This window comes from Desmodus rotundus, chromosome 4 (genome assembly GCF_022682495.2).
Source record: "Desmodus rotundus isolate HL8 chromosome 4, HLdesRot8A.1, whole genome shotgun sequence".
In the NCBI taxonomy this organism is placed as follows: domain Eukaryota; kingdom Metazoa; phylum Chordata; class Mammalia; order Chiroptera; family Phyllostomidae; genus Desmodus; species Desmodus rotundus.
Window position 1 is genome coordinate 20441585 of NC_071390.1, and position 16764 is coordinate 20458348.

Below are 16764 nucleotides of genomic sequence, written 5' to 3' on the forward strand. Positions count from 1 at the left end.
ACCTTTTAAAAATGTAAAAACCATTCTTGCCCTGGACGTGTTGGAGTGTCATCCTATTGGTATGCAGCCAAAAGGTTGCAGGTTCGATCCCCAGTAGAGTCACATACCTAGATTGAGGGTTCAGTCCCCAGCCAGGGCCCGCACAGGGGCAACCAACTGATGTTTCTCTCATTCCCTCCTTTCCTCTATCTCTAAAAGCAATAAAAAACATATCCTCGGTGAGGATTTTAAAAAATATAAAAATCATCCTTAGTTCCCAGGCAAATAAAAACAGGTAGCAGGCTGATCTGGGCCCTCAAGCTATGGTTTGCCAACTCCTGCTCTGGGGCAACACAGCCCCCATTCTGGGAGACCCCTGGAGTTTCCAGCAAAGACAGATAGATTTTCCTCTTGTAATAAGGGAAACGAACAGCCTTGGCTTTAGCCATGTCGGTTCCCCTTAAAGTTGTGATGCCCCCCTCCCTGCCAAGGCCCAAGTAAGTTCAGATCTGGCTTTCCATCCAGGCATTAACAACTCAGTCTGCAGTTTATTGTACTCTTTCAAGAAATTTATTCGATTCACAGTGGTACCCTTTATTTGATTCATAGTGGTATCCTTTGAAAATTCTACTAGACATAATTCATACAGACATCGACCCCAGGAATGCCACAACTGTCCCCCAGGGAGCCTGAGAAATCACCTCCAGCAGCCAAGTTGGGAAGGGCAAGTGGCTGGGCTTTACTGTACCCTTTAAGGCTCTTTGGTCTTGGCTGATTTTCTCTTACAGGCATCCAAATAAAACTTCCCATTGCTGGTCACTACACACCAGTGTTTCTTTGGTGTTTAACCTCATGGGCTGAGGAAGGGAGGCAGCCAGGAAATTGTGCCCATTACAATGTGCGGTTAATGCTTACATACATGCTTTTTACTCACAGTTAGTGGGATTATCTCTGAAACACAGAAGTAAAACCAGTCACGGTTTTAGAGCAGGAGAACAAAGTCGGAGTCAACAGACGGGGCTCGAAGCACCATGGAACTCTGCTGCCTCACACGATGACCTTTTTTAGCACTGAGGACTCCCAGGTGCCTGATAAGCTCAAGGTCAGCAGCACTCCCAGACCTTTCTGCCTGGGGCAATGAGGAGAATGGGGAAGAGTGGAGATGAGCCCTAAGGTGACACAGACCGTGCTGGAACCGCACGGGGAGAGGGTCCATAGCTTGAGAGGAGGTGATGTGGAAGAGGGAAAAGGAAGGGGAGCTTCTCTTTGTCCCAGGGGCTCTGCCCCAGTCCTGGCTGGAACCAGAATCCCAAAGTTTTCCTAATTTTTCCATTCAGTTTGTTGAGTGTCTCCCTCAGGTCCCAGCAACTTCTCTCTGAAGGGGACTCAGTTTCTGGTCTCCAGGGGATGGGAGTTAAGGAGGAGCAGGTAGAAGATTTGGTCTTTCTCCCCTTGTTCACGTTTATCCCCCAGCGCCCAATAAACCAGGTGTCTGAGTAGAAAGAAGCATGAGGTATCCTGGCACCCCACCCCCCAAATCCACCCTGGCCTCAGGTCCTGTTGGCAGAGAGGAATGAGGGCCCTGGTGGCTGAGGAGGACTGGTGAATATGGGTAGAGCTTGGTCCTCGCTGGGTTGGGGCACTTAGAGACCCTTATTGAAGTAGACGTAAGGCACGAGTTCTCCGTAATTGGCCTTGATGGTGTCTCGGAGCTCCGGTTCCAGATAGGACACTGGCAATTCACTGAGAAGAGAGAAGGGGTTGAGTATGCCACCTGGACAGCTGCAAATGACCCTTCAAGTCCAACTCAAATGCCACCTCTAAGAAGCCCTTCCCAATTTTCCATCAGAATTAGTAACAGCCTCTGTACACAATACGTTGCTTTTACATCTACTCAGGCCTGACTTCCTTCTCCCAGGTGCTCAACTTCCACCTTCTCCACAAGATTACAAGCACAGTGCTCAGAACACAGGAGATGCCTAACAGCTGACTACTGAGCTAAGAGTAAGGAAGGGGAGATTGGCATCTTCTCAGTGTATATTCAAGCTGCAGCTGGTCTCCTGGAGTTCGTTCTTCCTCCCACCCGTCTGATGCTCCCCTTCCATGGCATGCACGGGAAATGAAGAGGTTCAAGTCGTCCGCCCCCTGGCAAATATGAGCCAGAAGGAGCACCTGTCCCCATGTTCAGTTTCAAAGACCAGATCCAGCCGGGGAGATTTATGTAATAACCCAACCAGCAGGACACAGGCTCTTACTGTTCCCCCACCTTCTCTCTCCAGCGCAGCCCTTGGCCCTCTGGGAGGGAGCAATTCCTCCCCTTGGAGGTGTGTTCTGGTTTACCATTCACACAGGGTTAAGAGCTCCGGAGATTAGGCTGATAGGTACTAACAAACCCTGAGAGGTCCCTGGACAAACGCTGCCCTTCCTCCCCACCCCCTCCTGTGGGACAGCAAGCAGATCAGGGAGAGCAGGGACGGGGCATCTGGTAAAACAAAGTAAGGAATGATACCATCTCTGTGGGAAGAGCCCACATGCCACTGGCACCATGAAGATGAGGCTGGAAAAAAGGAGAAACCAAAGCGTTAGGGGACGTTTCCACACAGCCCCTCACACAGGCCCTTCCTGAGCCCCCTAAAGGATCGGGGAGATGCCCATCTGCTTGGCCTGCCTTCCCAGCTGGCCCCACAGAGCCTCTCCTTCCAACCCTTCTCCCGGCCTCTCGGTGCCGGGATACTCATTCTGGCTCGGAACAACATCAGCCCGCCTCCACCGCACCTTCCTTACCTCTAAATACCCCTGTTGTTCAAGCCATGAAGTCACCCTGACGGGCCAGGGCAGCCCCAGAGACCACATGCACCCGCTGACGGTGGGGAAAGCAGTGAGGGGTGTGAACCCAAAGGCCCTGTTCCTCCAGTCCCTGAACTTCCAGTCAGGTACAGAACGGTAAAGGGCGGGGTTTCTCAAACTTCAGCGTGCACACAACTAACTCCAGGGACTAATCAAAATGCGATGCTGATTCAGCAGGTCTGGGGAAGGGCTTGACCGTCTTGATTCATAACAAGTTTTCAGCTGATGGGGGTCCAGAACCACATCTTACAGGATTTGGGAGTCTAACAGACCTGGGTTCCTATCACAGCTTTGACACTTAAGTTGCGCAAGCTGGGGCACACTACTCCCTCTGAGCCAGCAGAGAAAGGACCAGAGTGCTGACCTCGCAGAGGTCCTGTGAGGATTCAGTGAGATAACCCACGCACAGCACCCAGCCTGTGGTAAGGAACTGCCCACTCGGTGGTCACTCAATTCGCAGAAGTATAGCGTGTTTGCCAAGGATCCATCTCAGCTCCAGCAACTGTGAGCTATATACCCTTGGGCCGGTGTCTTCATCTCTCCAAGCCTTGGGTTCTTTTTTTGTGAAAGATTATGTATATATACATACATATACACTGAATATATACATACATATACACCGTATATACTCCTGCGTGACCCTGAAGGAGGGAAGGGGCTCTGCTTGCTCTCTGCAGACAAGTCCGAGTGAAATTATAGGTGTGAAGCATGAGCACAGCGGGCACATTCAATAAATGGTAGCTGCTGTTGCTGCCATTAGCTCTGTGGCCCTGTAAAGCAGGACTCGTGGTGGGACATGTCCAGTCAACGGCAGGCACCGAAGAATGCTGCCATGACACGTGGCTAGGACACCTGACAGCCCCATGCTGTCTCATCGTTTTTGTATCTTTGTTTATTTTATCTATTTATATATCTTTGAGATATAATTGACATATAACAATGGGCAAGTTTGAGATGCACAATGTGTTGATCTGGTACATTTATATATTGCAGTGTGATTTCTTTAGGGTCAGCTAACCCCTCTATCATGTCACATAATTATCATTTCTTTTTCCTTAGGGTTGTCTGGAGTCCCTTCTCCGGACTTAAGGCCCGGGGGAAGACCCTGGGACAGGAGGGGGCCCAAGCATTCTGCTTTCCATGTGGATGTGAGCGTGGAGCCTGGCTAGCCTGGCTCCCTCCAAAAGAGGTAAGGTGAGAGTGCTCCAGACGGACCACAGGTGTTCTGAGCTTGGGCACTTTGGAAGTCAGGTAAAGGCGTACATGTTCTTCAGCCCGAGTGACACAAGAAGACAGACCTCAGGTGCCCTGGACACCGCAGAACCCGGACCAAGAAAACATGTTACTCACAAGCACCCACACAGCATAACCTGCAATGGCGCATGCACGACCTTGACTTTCTGCAAAAAGACAAAACGAAAACAAACAAAAGAAAGACCCACATGGGACTTATCTACCTTAAGGTGAACCCCACGCCTGCCCTACCCACCACCAGCCAGCCAGCTAGAAACCCACAGGCCTGAAACTGCCAGCCCTGAAGGAGAGGGGAAGGGGCTCTGCTTGCTCTCTGCAGACAAGGCTGAGCAACCGGCTCTGGTGCCTAGAGCGGGCAGCCAGTGGGGATGAGTATGGGCTCTGCTTGAGCGAGAGGAAGGCTGATAGCTAGAGGGAAGGATGAGAGGATCAGGAGCTCCCCAAAACAGGTGTGGCTAGGGAACTGGGGGCAGAAAAGAGGCAAAAGGGACCCCCACTCACCTGCATGAAGTGCAGTTTCTCCAGTCTTTCCATGATGACTGGCAATAAGACTGAAAGAGACCAGGGAGAAGCTGGGGGGACCTGTAAGACTCTCCCTAAGACCCCTTTCCACAGTCAGATCAGGGGCTCAGAGATTCCCTCTCCATCCCCAGCAGTGCCAGAAAAGGCTCTTCATTTGGGAGAAGCATGGAAGACTAGGCATGGCCACTCCAACTTGGCCCCCGAGTCCCAGCAGAAGGGGCTTCCCGAAGCACATATGCAGTTACAGTACAGGTACCCCAGGCCCACAGTGTCCTTCTCAAAACTGAAAACTACCCTCGAAGGCTTATGGAAGCAGACTGTTACCCTATTCTGAACGTGCCCCTGCTGGAAGCACAACCGGGGCAGGAGCCTTACTTTCTCTACCACTGTCTCCCCAGCACCCCGCAATGTGTCCAGCACTTTGAAGGTACTTAAGGAGTATGTGTTGAATGAAAAGAACTTAAAATGTCGGATTAATGGACGTTCCGGGAACCACAGAGTGGCTCTCCTGTGGCTTTCAGCACTTAAGCGAACCAGTACAAGAAGCACGGCTGTAGAGGCTGGGGTCCCACCTCCCACCCAAAAGCTGAGTGTGGCTGTGGCCTCCATCGTGTGTTCCAGGGGCCCCAGGAGGGGAAGGCTTCCCCATCTTACTCATGCCGGGGGCTGCCATGGTGATCCGAGAAATAACCACTTGGGCGATGCCTATGGCTGCGGCTCTCTGGGGGCAGAAAAGAGTAAGTTGTCAGGAATGACCTTAACCAGTATCCAGGGCTGGGTCAGGGTCAGGGTCATAGCCAAATCTGAGCTGGTATAGGGAAGAGGTGGAGGTGCCAGGGGCTGAGGTACTTAACCCAATCCTCACCCACCCAGCCAGACTTTTATGGCTTCAGGACCAGAAGTGATAGAGCAAGGACATGAAAAATGTCCTAAACAGAGACACACAGGGAAAATTGAGGGGAGCGAGAGTGGAGTCAGGGAGATTCCGTAAGAGCCTAGGCCTGCTCTGACCACCAGGGACGGGACAGGGTATGAAAGGAAGTTCCCTCCTCCCACCCAAAGGGAGGCCTCTGCTCACCCGGGAATGACCAATCTCATTGTGATTCCCGTCCTCCACGCAGATGCCCTGGATGAGTTCCCTAAACACAGACAGGAGTTGCTAGACTTGGGAAAGGGGTGCTGGAAGCTGGCCAGCAATGTGGCACACTAGGGGACCAAGCCCAGGGCACTCAAGCTCTAGGATGCCAGCTTGTGCAGCCTGGCCCTGCACCCTCCTTCCGCACGCCGGTGAGTGGTATTTCTGAAGTGATCTAGGGCTGTGGTAGAGAGCTAGTCCAGAGCCCAGACTGCCTAGTCTGAATCCTGAAACCGCAGAGGAAAAGTGATCAAGAGCAACTTCCATAATCCTTCTAAAGACTCAGTTATCCACAGTGGCAGAATGGGGACAATTGTGGCAGCCACGTCACAGGACTTGGGTGAGGAGAAAACAGGATGATGCCTGCAAAGTGCTTAGTCCAGTGCCGGACACAGAGTGACCGTGCCACAGAGGTGGCTACCCTGGCTGTTATTCTCAGGCCAGTTCTTGAGAGCACTCAACCCAAAACCAGGCATGGGGCTGGAACTTACTCATTGGATGGGGAGGAGCAACTGGATGCGGGAGGGGGAGAGAAGAGGAGCAAAGTGTATGCATGACTATTCCGGGAGTGTGTGCTCTTTCAGCAAGGGCAAGTGTGGTAAGTTTCCATTTACTGGTGGTTCCAAGAAACGTTGCTTGTAGGAATTGGTGACGATGATGAAGGCGATGATGACAACAGCAGCAGCAATAAAAGCTAACACTCTACATTTGTTATGTTCTAGGTGCTGTTTTGAGGGCTTTACATATATTACATCATTCATTCACTTTTATAACAGAGGAACATCTATGCCTGCTCTAGTCAAGAAATAAAAACTGTGAGGCACAGCGGGTTTCTCCTTTCACCTTCCCCGCTGCGGAGCTTAGAACTGGGTGCCTGGAAAACACCCATGTACTCCTCTGGCTTCCTTCAAAGCTTCTTGGCTCTGTTCTATCTCTGGACACACCTCGCTCTGCTACATTTCATTCTGTAAGCCATCCCCAGGGCTTTGGAAGTAGCAGAGTTCACAACTTAAATACAGTTGCAGTGGATAGGACATGATCGAGTATAAAACTCCACAGGCTTACCCTATCATCCCACACCAGCCAAAAAATGACTGCCACACACTCAGATGAAACCTAAGTTACCTGTCACTCCTGTGGCCATCACTGTTGGAGCAGTCAATCCTCAGGGACCCTTCAGAAGCACAACCCAGCTGCCCCCTACCCTACCCAGCCCCAAGAAGCCACCCATTGCCTTGATTTCTTGCCTCGGTTTCCCTGCTGACCTCGTGGCTTGTACGGAAGAAAAGGGATCCCTGTACTCACTGCTGTCGCATCATTGGGATGTTGACACAGTTAGCAGCAGCCACAGCAGCAAAGGGCACCCAGCGGCCCACCAGGGGTGGAGCTTTCTATTGAGGGAAGGAAACAACGGGAGTTGTTCAGGCTCACTGCAAGATGGGGGTGGAGGGACTTAAGGACTATAAAACAAGAACCAGACCTCACTACTGCCACACATCCACACGTTCATCTAGGAACCCAAATGCCCTCAAAGGTTCCAGAAAGACCAACCTGGGGACAGCCCTGCTGTATTTCCCACCACTTGGCTGGGCTACCGTTATAACCCAATTTACCCAGACTGGGAAAATGCCTGGCGCTCCCAGGCACTTTGCTGCCCCCTAGTGGCCACCATGCCCATAGCAGCCCCAGACAGTACCTTTGTCAACATGTTCATGCCCACAGCAGTGGCCACCGCGGTGGATGTGGCTGTGATGTAGGAAAGGGCCATCTGCCTAGAGGAGGAGAGAGATGCTTACGAGTGGGGAGCCCCTCTTGCTGAGTGTGACACCATGGCCTGAGTGAGTAAGTCTGGAAACGAGGCTTCCTGCCTGAGAAGCTCCTGTGATCTTTCCCCAGTGTCATCTTGTGACCAACCCCACCTCATGAAGCTCCGCCCTCTGGGCCTCCCTTCTGTACTTTAAACGTGCAAGCCAAGCTTTTTTCCTGCTTCAGAACCTCTGCAGGCTGCTGCTCCCTATCCAAGTATTCTTCCCTGGGCCCTTTCATAGTCAAGCCTTATCCTTCAGACTCAGCTGAAATGTCAGCTCTCCAGGAAGGACTTCCCAGAGCTTCCTGTCTACACAGACACCTCTCTCTGCTGTTCTCTCTCTTGTCATCTGCGTCTTTCCTTAATGGCAGCAATCGCAATCTGAAATTACTATGCTTTTTTTCTTAGAAGACCTTAAATTCCCCAAGCAGAGGGACCACACATGTCTTACTCAAATGTGTCCCCAGCACCTAGAACCATGCCTGGCCCCAAATTCACACTGCAGGACTAACTGTAGAACGAATGCAGAAGACACATCTTTAGGATGAACACACTTTGAATTGGTCTAGGAAGAAGATACTCAGAGTCAGCGTAAGAAAACACTTCCAGACCCTGAAGAGGGAGACTCAGTCCAGTGCAAGGCCCACCCAGGGAGGTCTGACAGCCTGAGAACCCTTGAGAGGGGCTGTTCCCTTGGGCAAAAGGACAGCCACCTCCTCCAGACCGTGGATGGCCTGGGGTTCAGGCCCCCTACCTGAGTGATGTGGGGGAAGCTGCATTCCTGTTGGTGTAGTTGACTAAGGCATTGAAGGACTGGTTCACCCACTGCCAGAAGATGACCGCTGGCATCGTTCTACCAGTAAGGAAAGGAGAGAATGGAAGTGAGGGCTTGGTACACACAGGTCAGACCACAGTACCGGCTTTTCCCCGAATGTTCCCACATGTTATGCACCTGGGCTTTTACACAGCCTCACCCCTTTGCCTGGAACACGAACACACACACACACACACACACACACTCTCTCTCTCTCTCTCACTCACTCACTCCGTTCCATACATAGCTAGATCTTGCCCTGTTGAGAGATCACTTCCTCCTTGGAACCTTTCTGACCCTTCCCCTGCCCTTACTGAGACAGTCAGTCCACGCCCCCTGCTCCTGCAACCCCATATTGTCTTCTCAACCTACCACGCAGCAAGCTGGACTGTAACTGTTTACTTCCTGGTCTCTTCAACAGGATTGGGAGCTACTTGAGGAGAGGAACTAAAGTCTTTTTTTTCCTTTTGATTTTAGAGAAGGAAAGGGAGGGAGAAAGAAAGGGAGAGAAACATCGACTGGTTGCCTTCTGCACTCACCCAGACCTGGGATCGAGCCCACAACCCAGGCATGTGCCCTGACTGGGAATCAAACTAGCGACCTTTCACTTTCCAAAGTGACACCCACCCAACTGAGCTGCACCAGCCAGGGTGGGACTGAAGTCTTTATATTCCTAACAGCTGGGGCCCCTGGCCTGGCCCCAGTGAATGAATGCTTGGCGGGGAGAGAGGAGGACAGAAGGAAGAGAGGAAGGGAGCGGAGTCACATATCCAGCAGCTACAAATTTTATTCTCTCCCCAACTGAGCTGAAAGGGTCTTCCTATTTTTTTCCCAGGCTATTACATTATAGAAATACATTAAATTTATTGTTGAATATAAGCACCTTTAAAAGAGGAAACTGGGATAGTTTATTCACTGAGTGTTCTAGAGAGGCCCGCCTCAGTTAAAATTTAGCTAATGATACTTCCTCACTGTATGAACTCGGACAAGTTATACAACCTCTCCAGAATCCCAGTTCTGCATCTGTAAAATGGAGATAATAGTACCTGTCTATAGGATTGTTGAGAAAATTAAATGAGGTAACACATGCAAAGAACATAGCAGAGTGCCTACCATCTGACAAGTTTCAATAAAGATGGCTATTAATACTATCATAATATTGCTCGCTGCCTGGCAGACCCACGTGGTGGCACCTCCCCATGCCTGTTCCCGGGTCCCACCGGTAGAACTGGAGCATGAAGCCTGTGATGATCATGCCGCCCGGAACCTGGAAGGACATCCGTCCAATGACATTCATCTTCTCCCCGGTGTCAGGGTGGAAGGCCGAGTCATACAGCTTCTTGGCATACAGCAGCTGCTCTGCTTGGGTGCCTGGGGGCATGACCCCCATCCTATCACCCCAGGACAATAGGCAGAGTTAGCTTCCTATCCCCCCACCCAAGTCATCCTACTCTAATTTCCTCCTCCTTCCTGAGATCTCTGCCTATGTCCTCACCCCCAGTTTCCACCCCCTCCCTAAGGGACTCATCAATATCGCCCAGAGCCTCCAGCCCCCACCCCTAACTGCTCACCTGCTCTTCTCCACCATCACCTTGGCCCAGTCCAGCTCCCGCTCTGATACCAGGACAGTGCGTGGGTCCGTGATATTGAAGAAGTGCTTCACCCGCCCCAGGAAAGTGCGCTGGTCCCAACGGGGGGCATCGATGTTAAAGCCAGACAGTTCAGCATCCATCTTGCTCACACACAAAACTGTGGACTTAAGGAATACAGGAAAAATGAGGACGGTCCCCTACGTCAAAGCCTGCCCCCAAGGCCCTGAGCACCTCCCACTGTGGCAGGCGGCCTGCTTTCACCAGCCACAGTGTCACCTGGCTCAGTTTGGGAAGGCCTCAGTGACTAGTCACCAGACTCAGCAACTGGGTACCGGCGTGTGTTTCCTGAGTGCCGACTGGTAGCCCGCCCCATGTTTGATCAAGCTGTGGGGAGACTGGGACCAGGGACAACACAGGGCCGTCCGTGGGGAGCTGAGTCTGACTGGGGAACGAGAGCCCACCAGTGGGACAGTATATAATATGTACAGCAACAGTGATACAGGAGATGAACAGTGGGACAGTATAGAACATATACAGAAACAGTGATATAGGAGAAGAGCAGAAGCAGAGGGGGAGGGGCGGGGAACCCAGCACTCAAAGGGGGCTTCCCAAGAGGGGTGGCATGCGAGCAAGGCCCCAAAAGATGGAACAGAGTCATCTGAAGGAGTCAGGAGGCATGGGGTCACATTAAATGTAGAAACAATCGCAGGTAAAGATGAGAATCAACACGGCGTGACCACTCGCATCACTTCAGGGTCTGTGTGTGCGGTGCATCCTTGCCCTGTGGGGGACACCCAGAGTGGCTGTGAGTGGGGCACCACGCCTGCCCTCGTGGAATTTCAGAATAGGAGGTAAACAAACAAATCAACATGGACAGCAGAGTAAACAGCGCTGCTGACAGCCACTGGGAGCTGTGGAAAGCCAGAGAGGAGGCATCTAAAACTGAGATGGCCGTATCTCCCCGTTTGCCCAGGACTGTTGGCATGGGGTAATTATTAATAGCACCCGCTTTTAATAATTCTCAAGTGTCCCAATTGCATGAGCAATTATATGGTCACCGTATCTAAAACAGGTGAGGGACTCGGAACACACTTTGCTAGTACAAGAACCAAACAATGTTTTGAAGCTCGCGTAGAAGTTAGACAGATGGAAGAGCATTCCAGGCAAAAAGAAGAGCCAGCGCTGAAAGCGGGTGCTGCGGGGGGGATGCCGATGACCGCTCACACTGACTGCGCTCCTACTCCATGCCAGACCCTTCGCGCAGTGCTTGCCGTGCACTTTCTAAATTCGTCCTCACCATAACCCGTACGATAGAACCCCACTTTATGGATGAGAAACCCGAGGCACGGGTAACTATTCAATAACTTTACCAGGTCACACAAGCGTTAGCCAGCAGCAGAGCCAGGATTCTAACTCAGCTTGATTTACTTCAGAACTCTCCCCCATAACTGGGCTCTGGACTCCATGTCTGGAAACTAAGGCAGGTCTGACAAGTGTAGGAGCTTGGACATTGTCAGTCCTGTCCTCACAGTGAGAAAAAAAGCTGAACAAACTAAAAATCAACAGTTCTTCTTAGACCCTTTGTGGAATTGAGGTCACAGGGCAAACCACTACCCCCAAACTTGAAGCGACAGGCTGGTACAGAGAAACAGCTCATCGGGGGCAGAAGCCCACTGATGGGGCAACTACGCTTGCCACATGTAAACTGTAATCGGCGAATTGCTGGAAGCTCAGTGTGGACGAGTGGGGACTCACTCTTGGGTGGGGCGGGCATACTTGTAAGCTTTACATGCACAAGCTCACTAGGTTCTCAAGATCAGAAAAAGATCCCCTAGTGCTTCTGGCAGGGAGATGGGGAACATGGCCATTTTATTTTAAAGCACACCCAGGGCCCTCTGTTCTCCACAAGACCTGCCCTCAGAGGGAACTATTTTACCAGAATCTAAGCGAAGGGGGACAGGGAAATACCCAGCTCCAGTCGCTTTCAGCCTTCCTGTCTCACTGAAGGGGAGTGAGGGGAGACTGCGAAGCACTTGTTGAAGGTCCAGGGCTGCAGGCTCCCTCAAACACTGAGACCTAGTCTTAGGCCTGTCCAACTGTAGGTCTCAGAGCTTATTGAAGAAGTCTCTAGAAACCCAAAGGCAACAGTGGAGGCAAAAACAAGGACACCAAAGGAAATTTTGGCCTCTGACACCCACAGATTCAGGAGATAGGAAACACAGCCTAGCTCTTTGCCAGATACACATTATCTGGCTTTCAACCAAAAAAACCCTACAACTGTGAGGCTTACTAAAAGGCAAAAAAACACAGTTTGTAGAAACAGAGCAAGCATCACAACCAGATGACAAGAGATTTTGGGCTTATCAGACTGGAACTTCAAAGAATTATAATTAATACACTAAGAATTCTAATAGGGAAATGGACAACATGCAAGAGCAGATGGATAATGTAAGTAGAGAAATGGAAACTCAACGAATCAAAAGGAAATGTTAGAAATCAAAAACACTGTAACAAAGATGAAGAATGCCTTTGATGTAGACTGGACATGGATGAGGAAAGAATCAGTGATGTAGAATCAGTGAAGTGTCAGTAGAAAACTTCCAAGCTGAAAATTAAAGAGAAAAAAGAATTCATGCCCTGACAGGTTTGGCTCAGTGGACTGAGCATCAGCCTGTGAACCACAGTGTTGCCAGTTCCATTCCCAGGCAGGGCACATGCCTGAGTTGCTGGCCAGGTCCCCAGTAGGGGATGAGTGAGAGGCAACCACATATTGATGTTTCTCTCCCTCCCTTCCCCTCTCTAAAAATAAATAAATAAAATCTTGAAAAAAAAAATAGAATAGCCAAGAACCTTGAGACAATTACAAAAGTTGTGACATACAAATAATGGGAATACAAGGAGAAGAGAGAAAGGAAAAGAAAAAATACTTGAAGAAGTAATGACAAAATTTTCCAAAATTAATGACAGACACCAAAGCACAGATCCAGGATGCTCAGAGAACACCAAGTAAGATAAATACAAAAAAGTCTACACCTAGGCATATCATGATCAAGCTACAGAAAACCAAGATCAAAGATAAGAATTGCATCAGACTTCTCTTCAGAAAATATGCAAGCGAGAGTAAGGAGAGAAAAATATTTATAAAGTGTTGAAAGAAAAAAAACCCCATGAACCTGGAATTCTGTATCAAGCAAAATAATCCTTTAAAAATAAAGGAGAAATAAAGACTTTCTCAAACAAAGTTGAAAGAATTTGGAATTTGTTACCAAAGACTTGACTTGCAAGATGTTAAAAGAAGTTCTTCAAAGAGAAAATATATGATATAGGTCATATACTCTGACCTGTGTAATGTCAGAGAAGGAATAAATGAAGGTAAAATAAAGTCTTTATTTAAAAAAAAAAGGTTATTCATCTTTAGAGAGAGGGGAAGGGAGAGCGAAAGAGAGGAAAAGAAACATCGATCAGTTGCTTCTCACACGCCCCCAAGTGGGGACCTGGCCTGCAACCCAGGCATGTGCCCCGACTGGGAATCCAATCAGCGAACTCTCGGTTTGCAGGCTGGTTCTCAAATCCACTGAGCCACACCAGCAGGGGCTATTTTTCTTACTCTAATCATTAACAGTTAACAAACAGATAACAGTTTGTTCAAAATAATAGTAACAACAATGTATACTAGTGATGATAGCTGTAGACAAGTGAAATGAATGAGTAACAGCACTGACAGAATGCATGGGAGGGAGGAACTGGGAACGCCCCATCGGAAGGTACTTGCACTACCAGTGAAGCGGTACAGTTACTTGAAAGTGGGCTTGCATTAGTTATAAATGTATATTGCAAACTCTATGGCAACCACTAAAAAAATTTCAAAAGAAGTATAATCGATATGCTAAGAGAGGAGAGAAAGTGGAGTCATAGAAAAAGCTAAGGCTTTGGAACTTTTCCCTAAAAATTTCAGGAAGCCATTAAAAGGTTTTAAGAAGCGTAACAAGATCAGATGTGTAGCTTATAAAGAACAGTCTGGGCAATCGTAGGAGGTAAGCACGGTGTGGCGGGACCTCACAGAAGGCAGAGAGACCAGTTGGTTAACAACCGGATGAAGAGCCCAGTGAGGAAGGCAGGGCCTCCTGGAACATTTTGTGCGCTGCTGTGTCTCCAGAGTCTAGAATAGGACCTGGCTCCTTGCGATCTCTTCTTCCAGTCTTCTGCAGGGAGGGAGGGTGGAGATAGCACCACCTGGCAACTCACCCCAAATCCCTCTCCTTCTTACTTGTGTTAAGTGCAGGCCATTTTTTTTTTTTTTTTTTTTTTTTTTGCCTCCCTGGGGACTCCGGTCCTATGTAATTTAGCAAATCCTGGACATCCCAAAATGCCTTTTCACCCGCGATGTCAGCCCACCCCAGGGCTCTGGGCCAGTCCCTCCGCTGCTTTTCACCTCCGACAGGCAGCCTCCCACCACTTGGACTCCTCCATGACGTACTGTAACACCGGTTTGCGGAGATGGGTGCACTACCACACGCCCCCGTTCCTCAGACTGACAGACGAAGGCGCTGTGAGCCACACGGAAGAGGTCCAGGGGCAGACCCTGGCCACTGCTCTGGCCACGCGGCTTCAGCAGGTGGAAGCCCCACCCGTGCCGCAGCCCAGCTTGGGCAGAGTGAGGACAGAAACACAAGCTCCCTCCCAGGATGTAAGGACTGGGGGTAGATGTGGCGAGCGGCTGCCTCCCCCGGCCACTTACCTGGTCCCTGGAAGAATGCTCTGAGACAATTGTTTGGAGACGCAGCCCGCCCTCGAAGCCTTGCGGGGATACAACTGGGAACTTCGCCCGGGAACCTCCGTTGCCCCGCCTTCACGTCCCTCCTTTACGACCAATCCTGGGTCGGGAGGCCTGCAGGCCACGTGGACGAGTTGTCACGGTTCCAGAGTGTCTACTACCCTGAAGCGACCTCCAGACGCTCTAGCCGCCCGCCGGAGCAGTGAGCGGGTACCTTGGCGCGCTTGCGCACTTTGGGGAACAGCGGAGCTGGACCCCGCCCCGTTCTGTTCTGCAGCTTCGCTCCTCCGCTGTGCGTGCGAGGGACGTCGGGGGCGGTGCCTCAGTTAGTTGCCCCTGGTAACGGGGGTGGCAGGAGGAGGAGGAGGAGGGACTCTGCGGGAGGATGGTGAGTGTGGGGGCCTGGGCCCCTCCTGAACCGGTCGGTCACCCCCAGCCTCGTCCCCAAGCCAGGGCGGGGCACTGCGCTTAAAGCTAAGGAGGGAATGGGATGATGCTCAGCCTGCTATCTGGGTCCTGGATTGGTTTTGGGGGGCGGCGGGAGCCCCAAGGGTGTGGGCCTAGGAGGGAGACCTGGGCCTGGGTAGGAAGGCGGAGCTTGCAAGGGGTCCGAAGCGAGAGAAAGGGGCTAGAAGGGTGCGTGGATGTCCCGCTTGGGAGCCGGGGCTCCATCATTACTCTGGGGATTGGGAGGAGGGCGAATCCGAGAAGCAGCGAAGAGCACTCCTCGCACGCAGGCTTAGATATTTCCTGGGAGTCGGCCTCCCTACGCCACCAGAAAGTGGGGTCCCCCGGGGCCTTCCCGTAAACGGGGATCAGGGCCATTGCTACTGCGTTTGAGGTCGCCCTAGCGGTACCGTGGGACAAGGTAGCCTAGCGCTCCTCTGCCTCGCGATGTGCAGGCTTCTGTGGGGAGGGTTTTAAATCCCAGGACACAAAAGAGGTGCCTCTTGGAAGATACGCCTGGTGGATTTTACGCCGCCTCGTGTGTGCGTGGCGGGCGGGCTTCTGCAGTCATTTGCTGAGGGTTCTGCAAGGTCTATTTGTACCTGATGACCAATCTTCCGTTCAATACTTAATCCATGTTGCTGGAAAAATTTTAATCCATGTTGCAGGCAAATTTGCTGCCCGCTTCCTGGTATTTCCTTCAGAACCTCTTGCAACCTTCTTTTGCGTATGACCACACCAGAACCAAAAGGTCTTAATCTCAGCTCGGGGCCTCCAAACTATTAAGAATGGGAAATTAAAACTGGAGAGTGTGCATCAATTTGGGGCAGTCTTTTTCTCTGTCAGATCTAATTAGATCTTTCCAAAACTGTAAATTATGATGTGTGACAGATTTGACCATTGGCACTCTGTTCTTTGTTGATTTCTGTGAAGTTAATTGGAGGGTGTTAAAATGAAATTGAGTAGTTTTAGAGCAAGTAAAGAAAAATTGATTGTGAAACATTTAGAACGGGTTGATTGACTTCCCAACTGTAAAGAGTGAGCACCCAAACTTACTTTCCTACCCCAACCCCAGTTCCTTTTTGACTCTTAGAAATGTCATACCACTTTTATTGATTTAGAAGAAAAAGCTAGATGTCCACAAAGAAAAAAATATGTACCTTTGGTCAGATTATCCAATGAGTAAATTTTGATAGGAAAAAATTTTTCGATGGATTCTACATTGTCAGATTGCTAAAAAAGTAGAATTATTTGAAGTTGCCAATCACATTTCATACTCGCTACATTGCAGTTTTATTAACCTCAGGCTAAACAGGTTTTTACATGTTTTCTTTTTATTAATCATTTATACATGAGCTGTCCATTTAAAGGCTAAGTTTGTCTCAACAAATGAATATAAACATAAATATTTACCAAAAAATGACTAGAATTGAAATGAAAAAGTCAAGCCACACCAATAGAGAATGAGATGTCATCATAAATGAGAAATGTATGAGAGTAGCCTAACTTTTCCCATTTTGTTTATCAGTTAAGTGGACTGTGTAATTTCATGATTGTTTCATTTATAATTACAGGCCACAATAAAGTAACCAC

General features: G+C 50.0%; 2 protein-coding genes across 4 annotated transcripts in view; one reads left to right on the forward strand and one right to left on the reverse strand.

The window, feature by feature from the left end:
• Window positions 1-526: 526 nt before the first annotated feature.
• On the reverse strand, window positions 527-14893 carry SFXN2 (sideroflexin 2). 2 transcript variants are annotated; one of them, XM_024555679.3, is made up of 12 exons: window positions 14689-14838; window positions 9930-10114; window positions 9579-9749; window positions 8299-8397; window positions 7434-7509; window positions 7043-7128; window positions 5681-5741; window positions 5257-5323; window positions 4582-4631; window positions 4177-4226; window positions 2489-2536; window positions 527-1722 (listed from the first exon to the last, which is right to left on the reverse strand). In XM_024555679.3, exons 2-12 carry the CDS (start codon window positions 10088-10090, stop codon window positions 1623-1625), a joined length of 969 nt encoding a protein of 322 aa, XP_024411447.1. In that variant the 5' UTR covers window positions 10091-10114; window positions 14689-14838; the 3' UTR covers window positions 527-1622. The 2 variants fall into 2 exon arrangements, with proteins under 2 accessions (XP_024411447.1, XP_045047325.1); XM_045191390.2 differs by lacking the exon at window positions 9579-9749 and having other exon boundaries at window positions 14689-14893.
• A 99-nt stretch (window positions 14894-14992) lies between these two features.
• The window catches only part of ARL3 (ARF like GTPase 3), a 33464-nt gene continuing 31692 nt past the window's right edge, over window positions 14993-16764 (forward strand). Inside the window, exon 1 of one of the 2 annotated variants that reach the window (XM_053922287.1) lies at window positions 14993-15112. In XM_053922287.1, coding sequence (XP_053778262.1) covers window positions 15110-15112 — 3 coding nt within the window. In that variant the 5' untranslated portion in view covers window positions 14993-15109. The remainder of the gene's footprint in view (window positions 15113-16764) is intronic. The other variant, XM_024555681.4, reaches the window with a different exon arrangement.

Bases quoted from the DNA above. Each gene is read 5' to 3' on its own strand.
- SFXN2 (XM_024555679.3), bottom strand. From the start codon at position 10,090: ATGGATGCTGAACTGTCTGGCTTTAACATCGATGCCCCCCGTTGGGAC. The intron at 5,742-7,042 runs GTGAGTACAGGG...GTCTGTGTTTAG, and splicing joins ATCCCAATGATGCGACAGCA to GGAACTCATCCAGGGCATCT. The intron at 5,324-5,680 runs GTGAGCAGAGGC...TTCTGCCCCCAG, and splicing joins ATGAGATTGGTCATTCCCGG to AGAGCCGCAGCCATAGGCAT.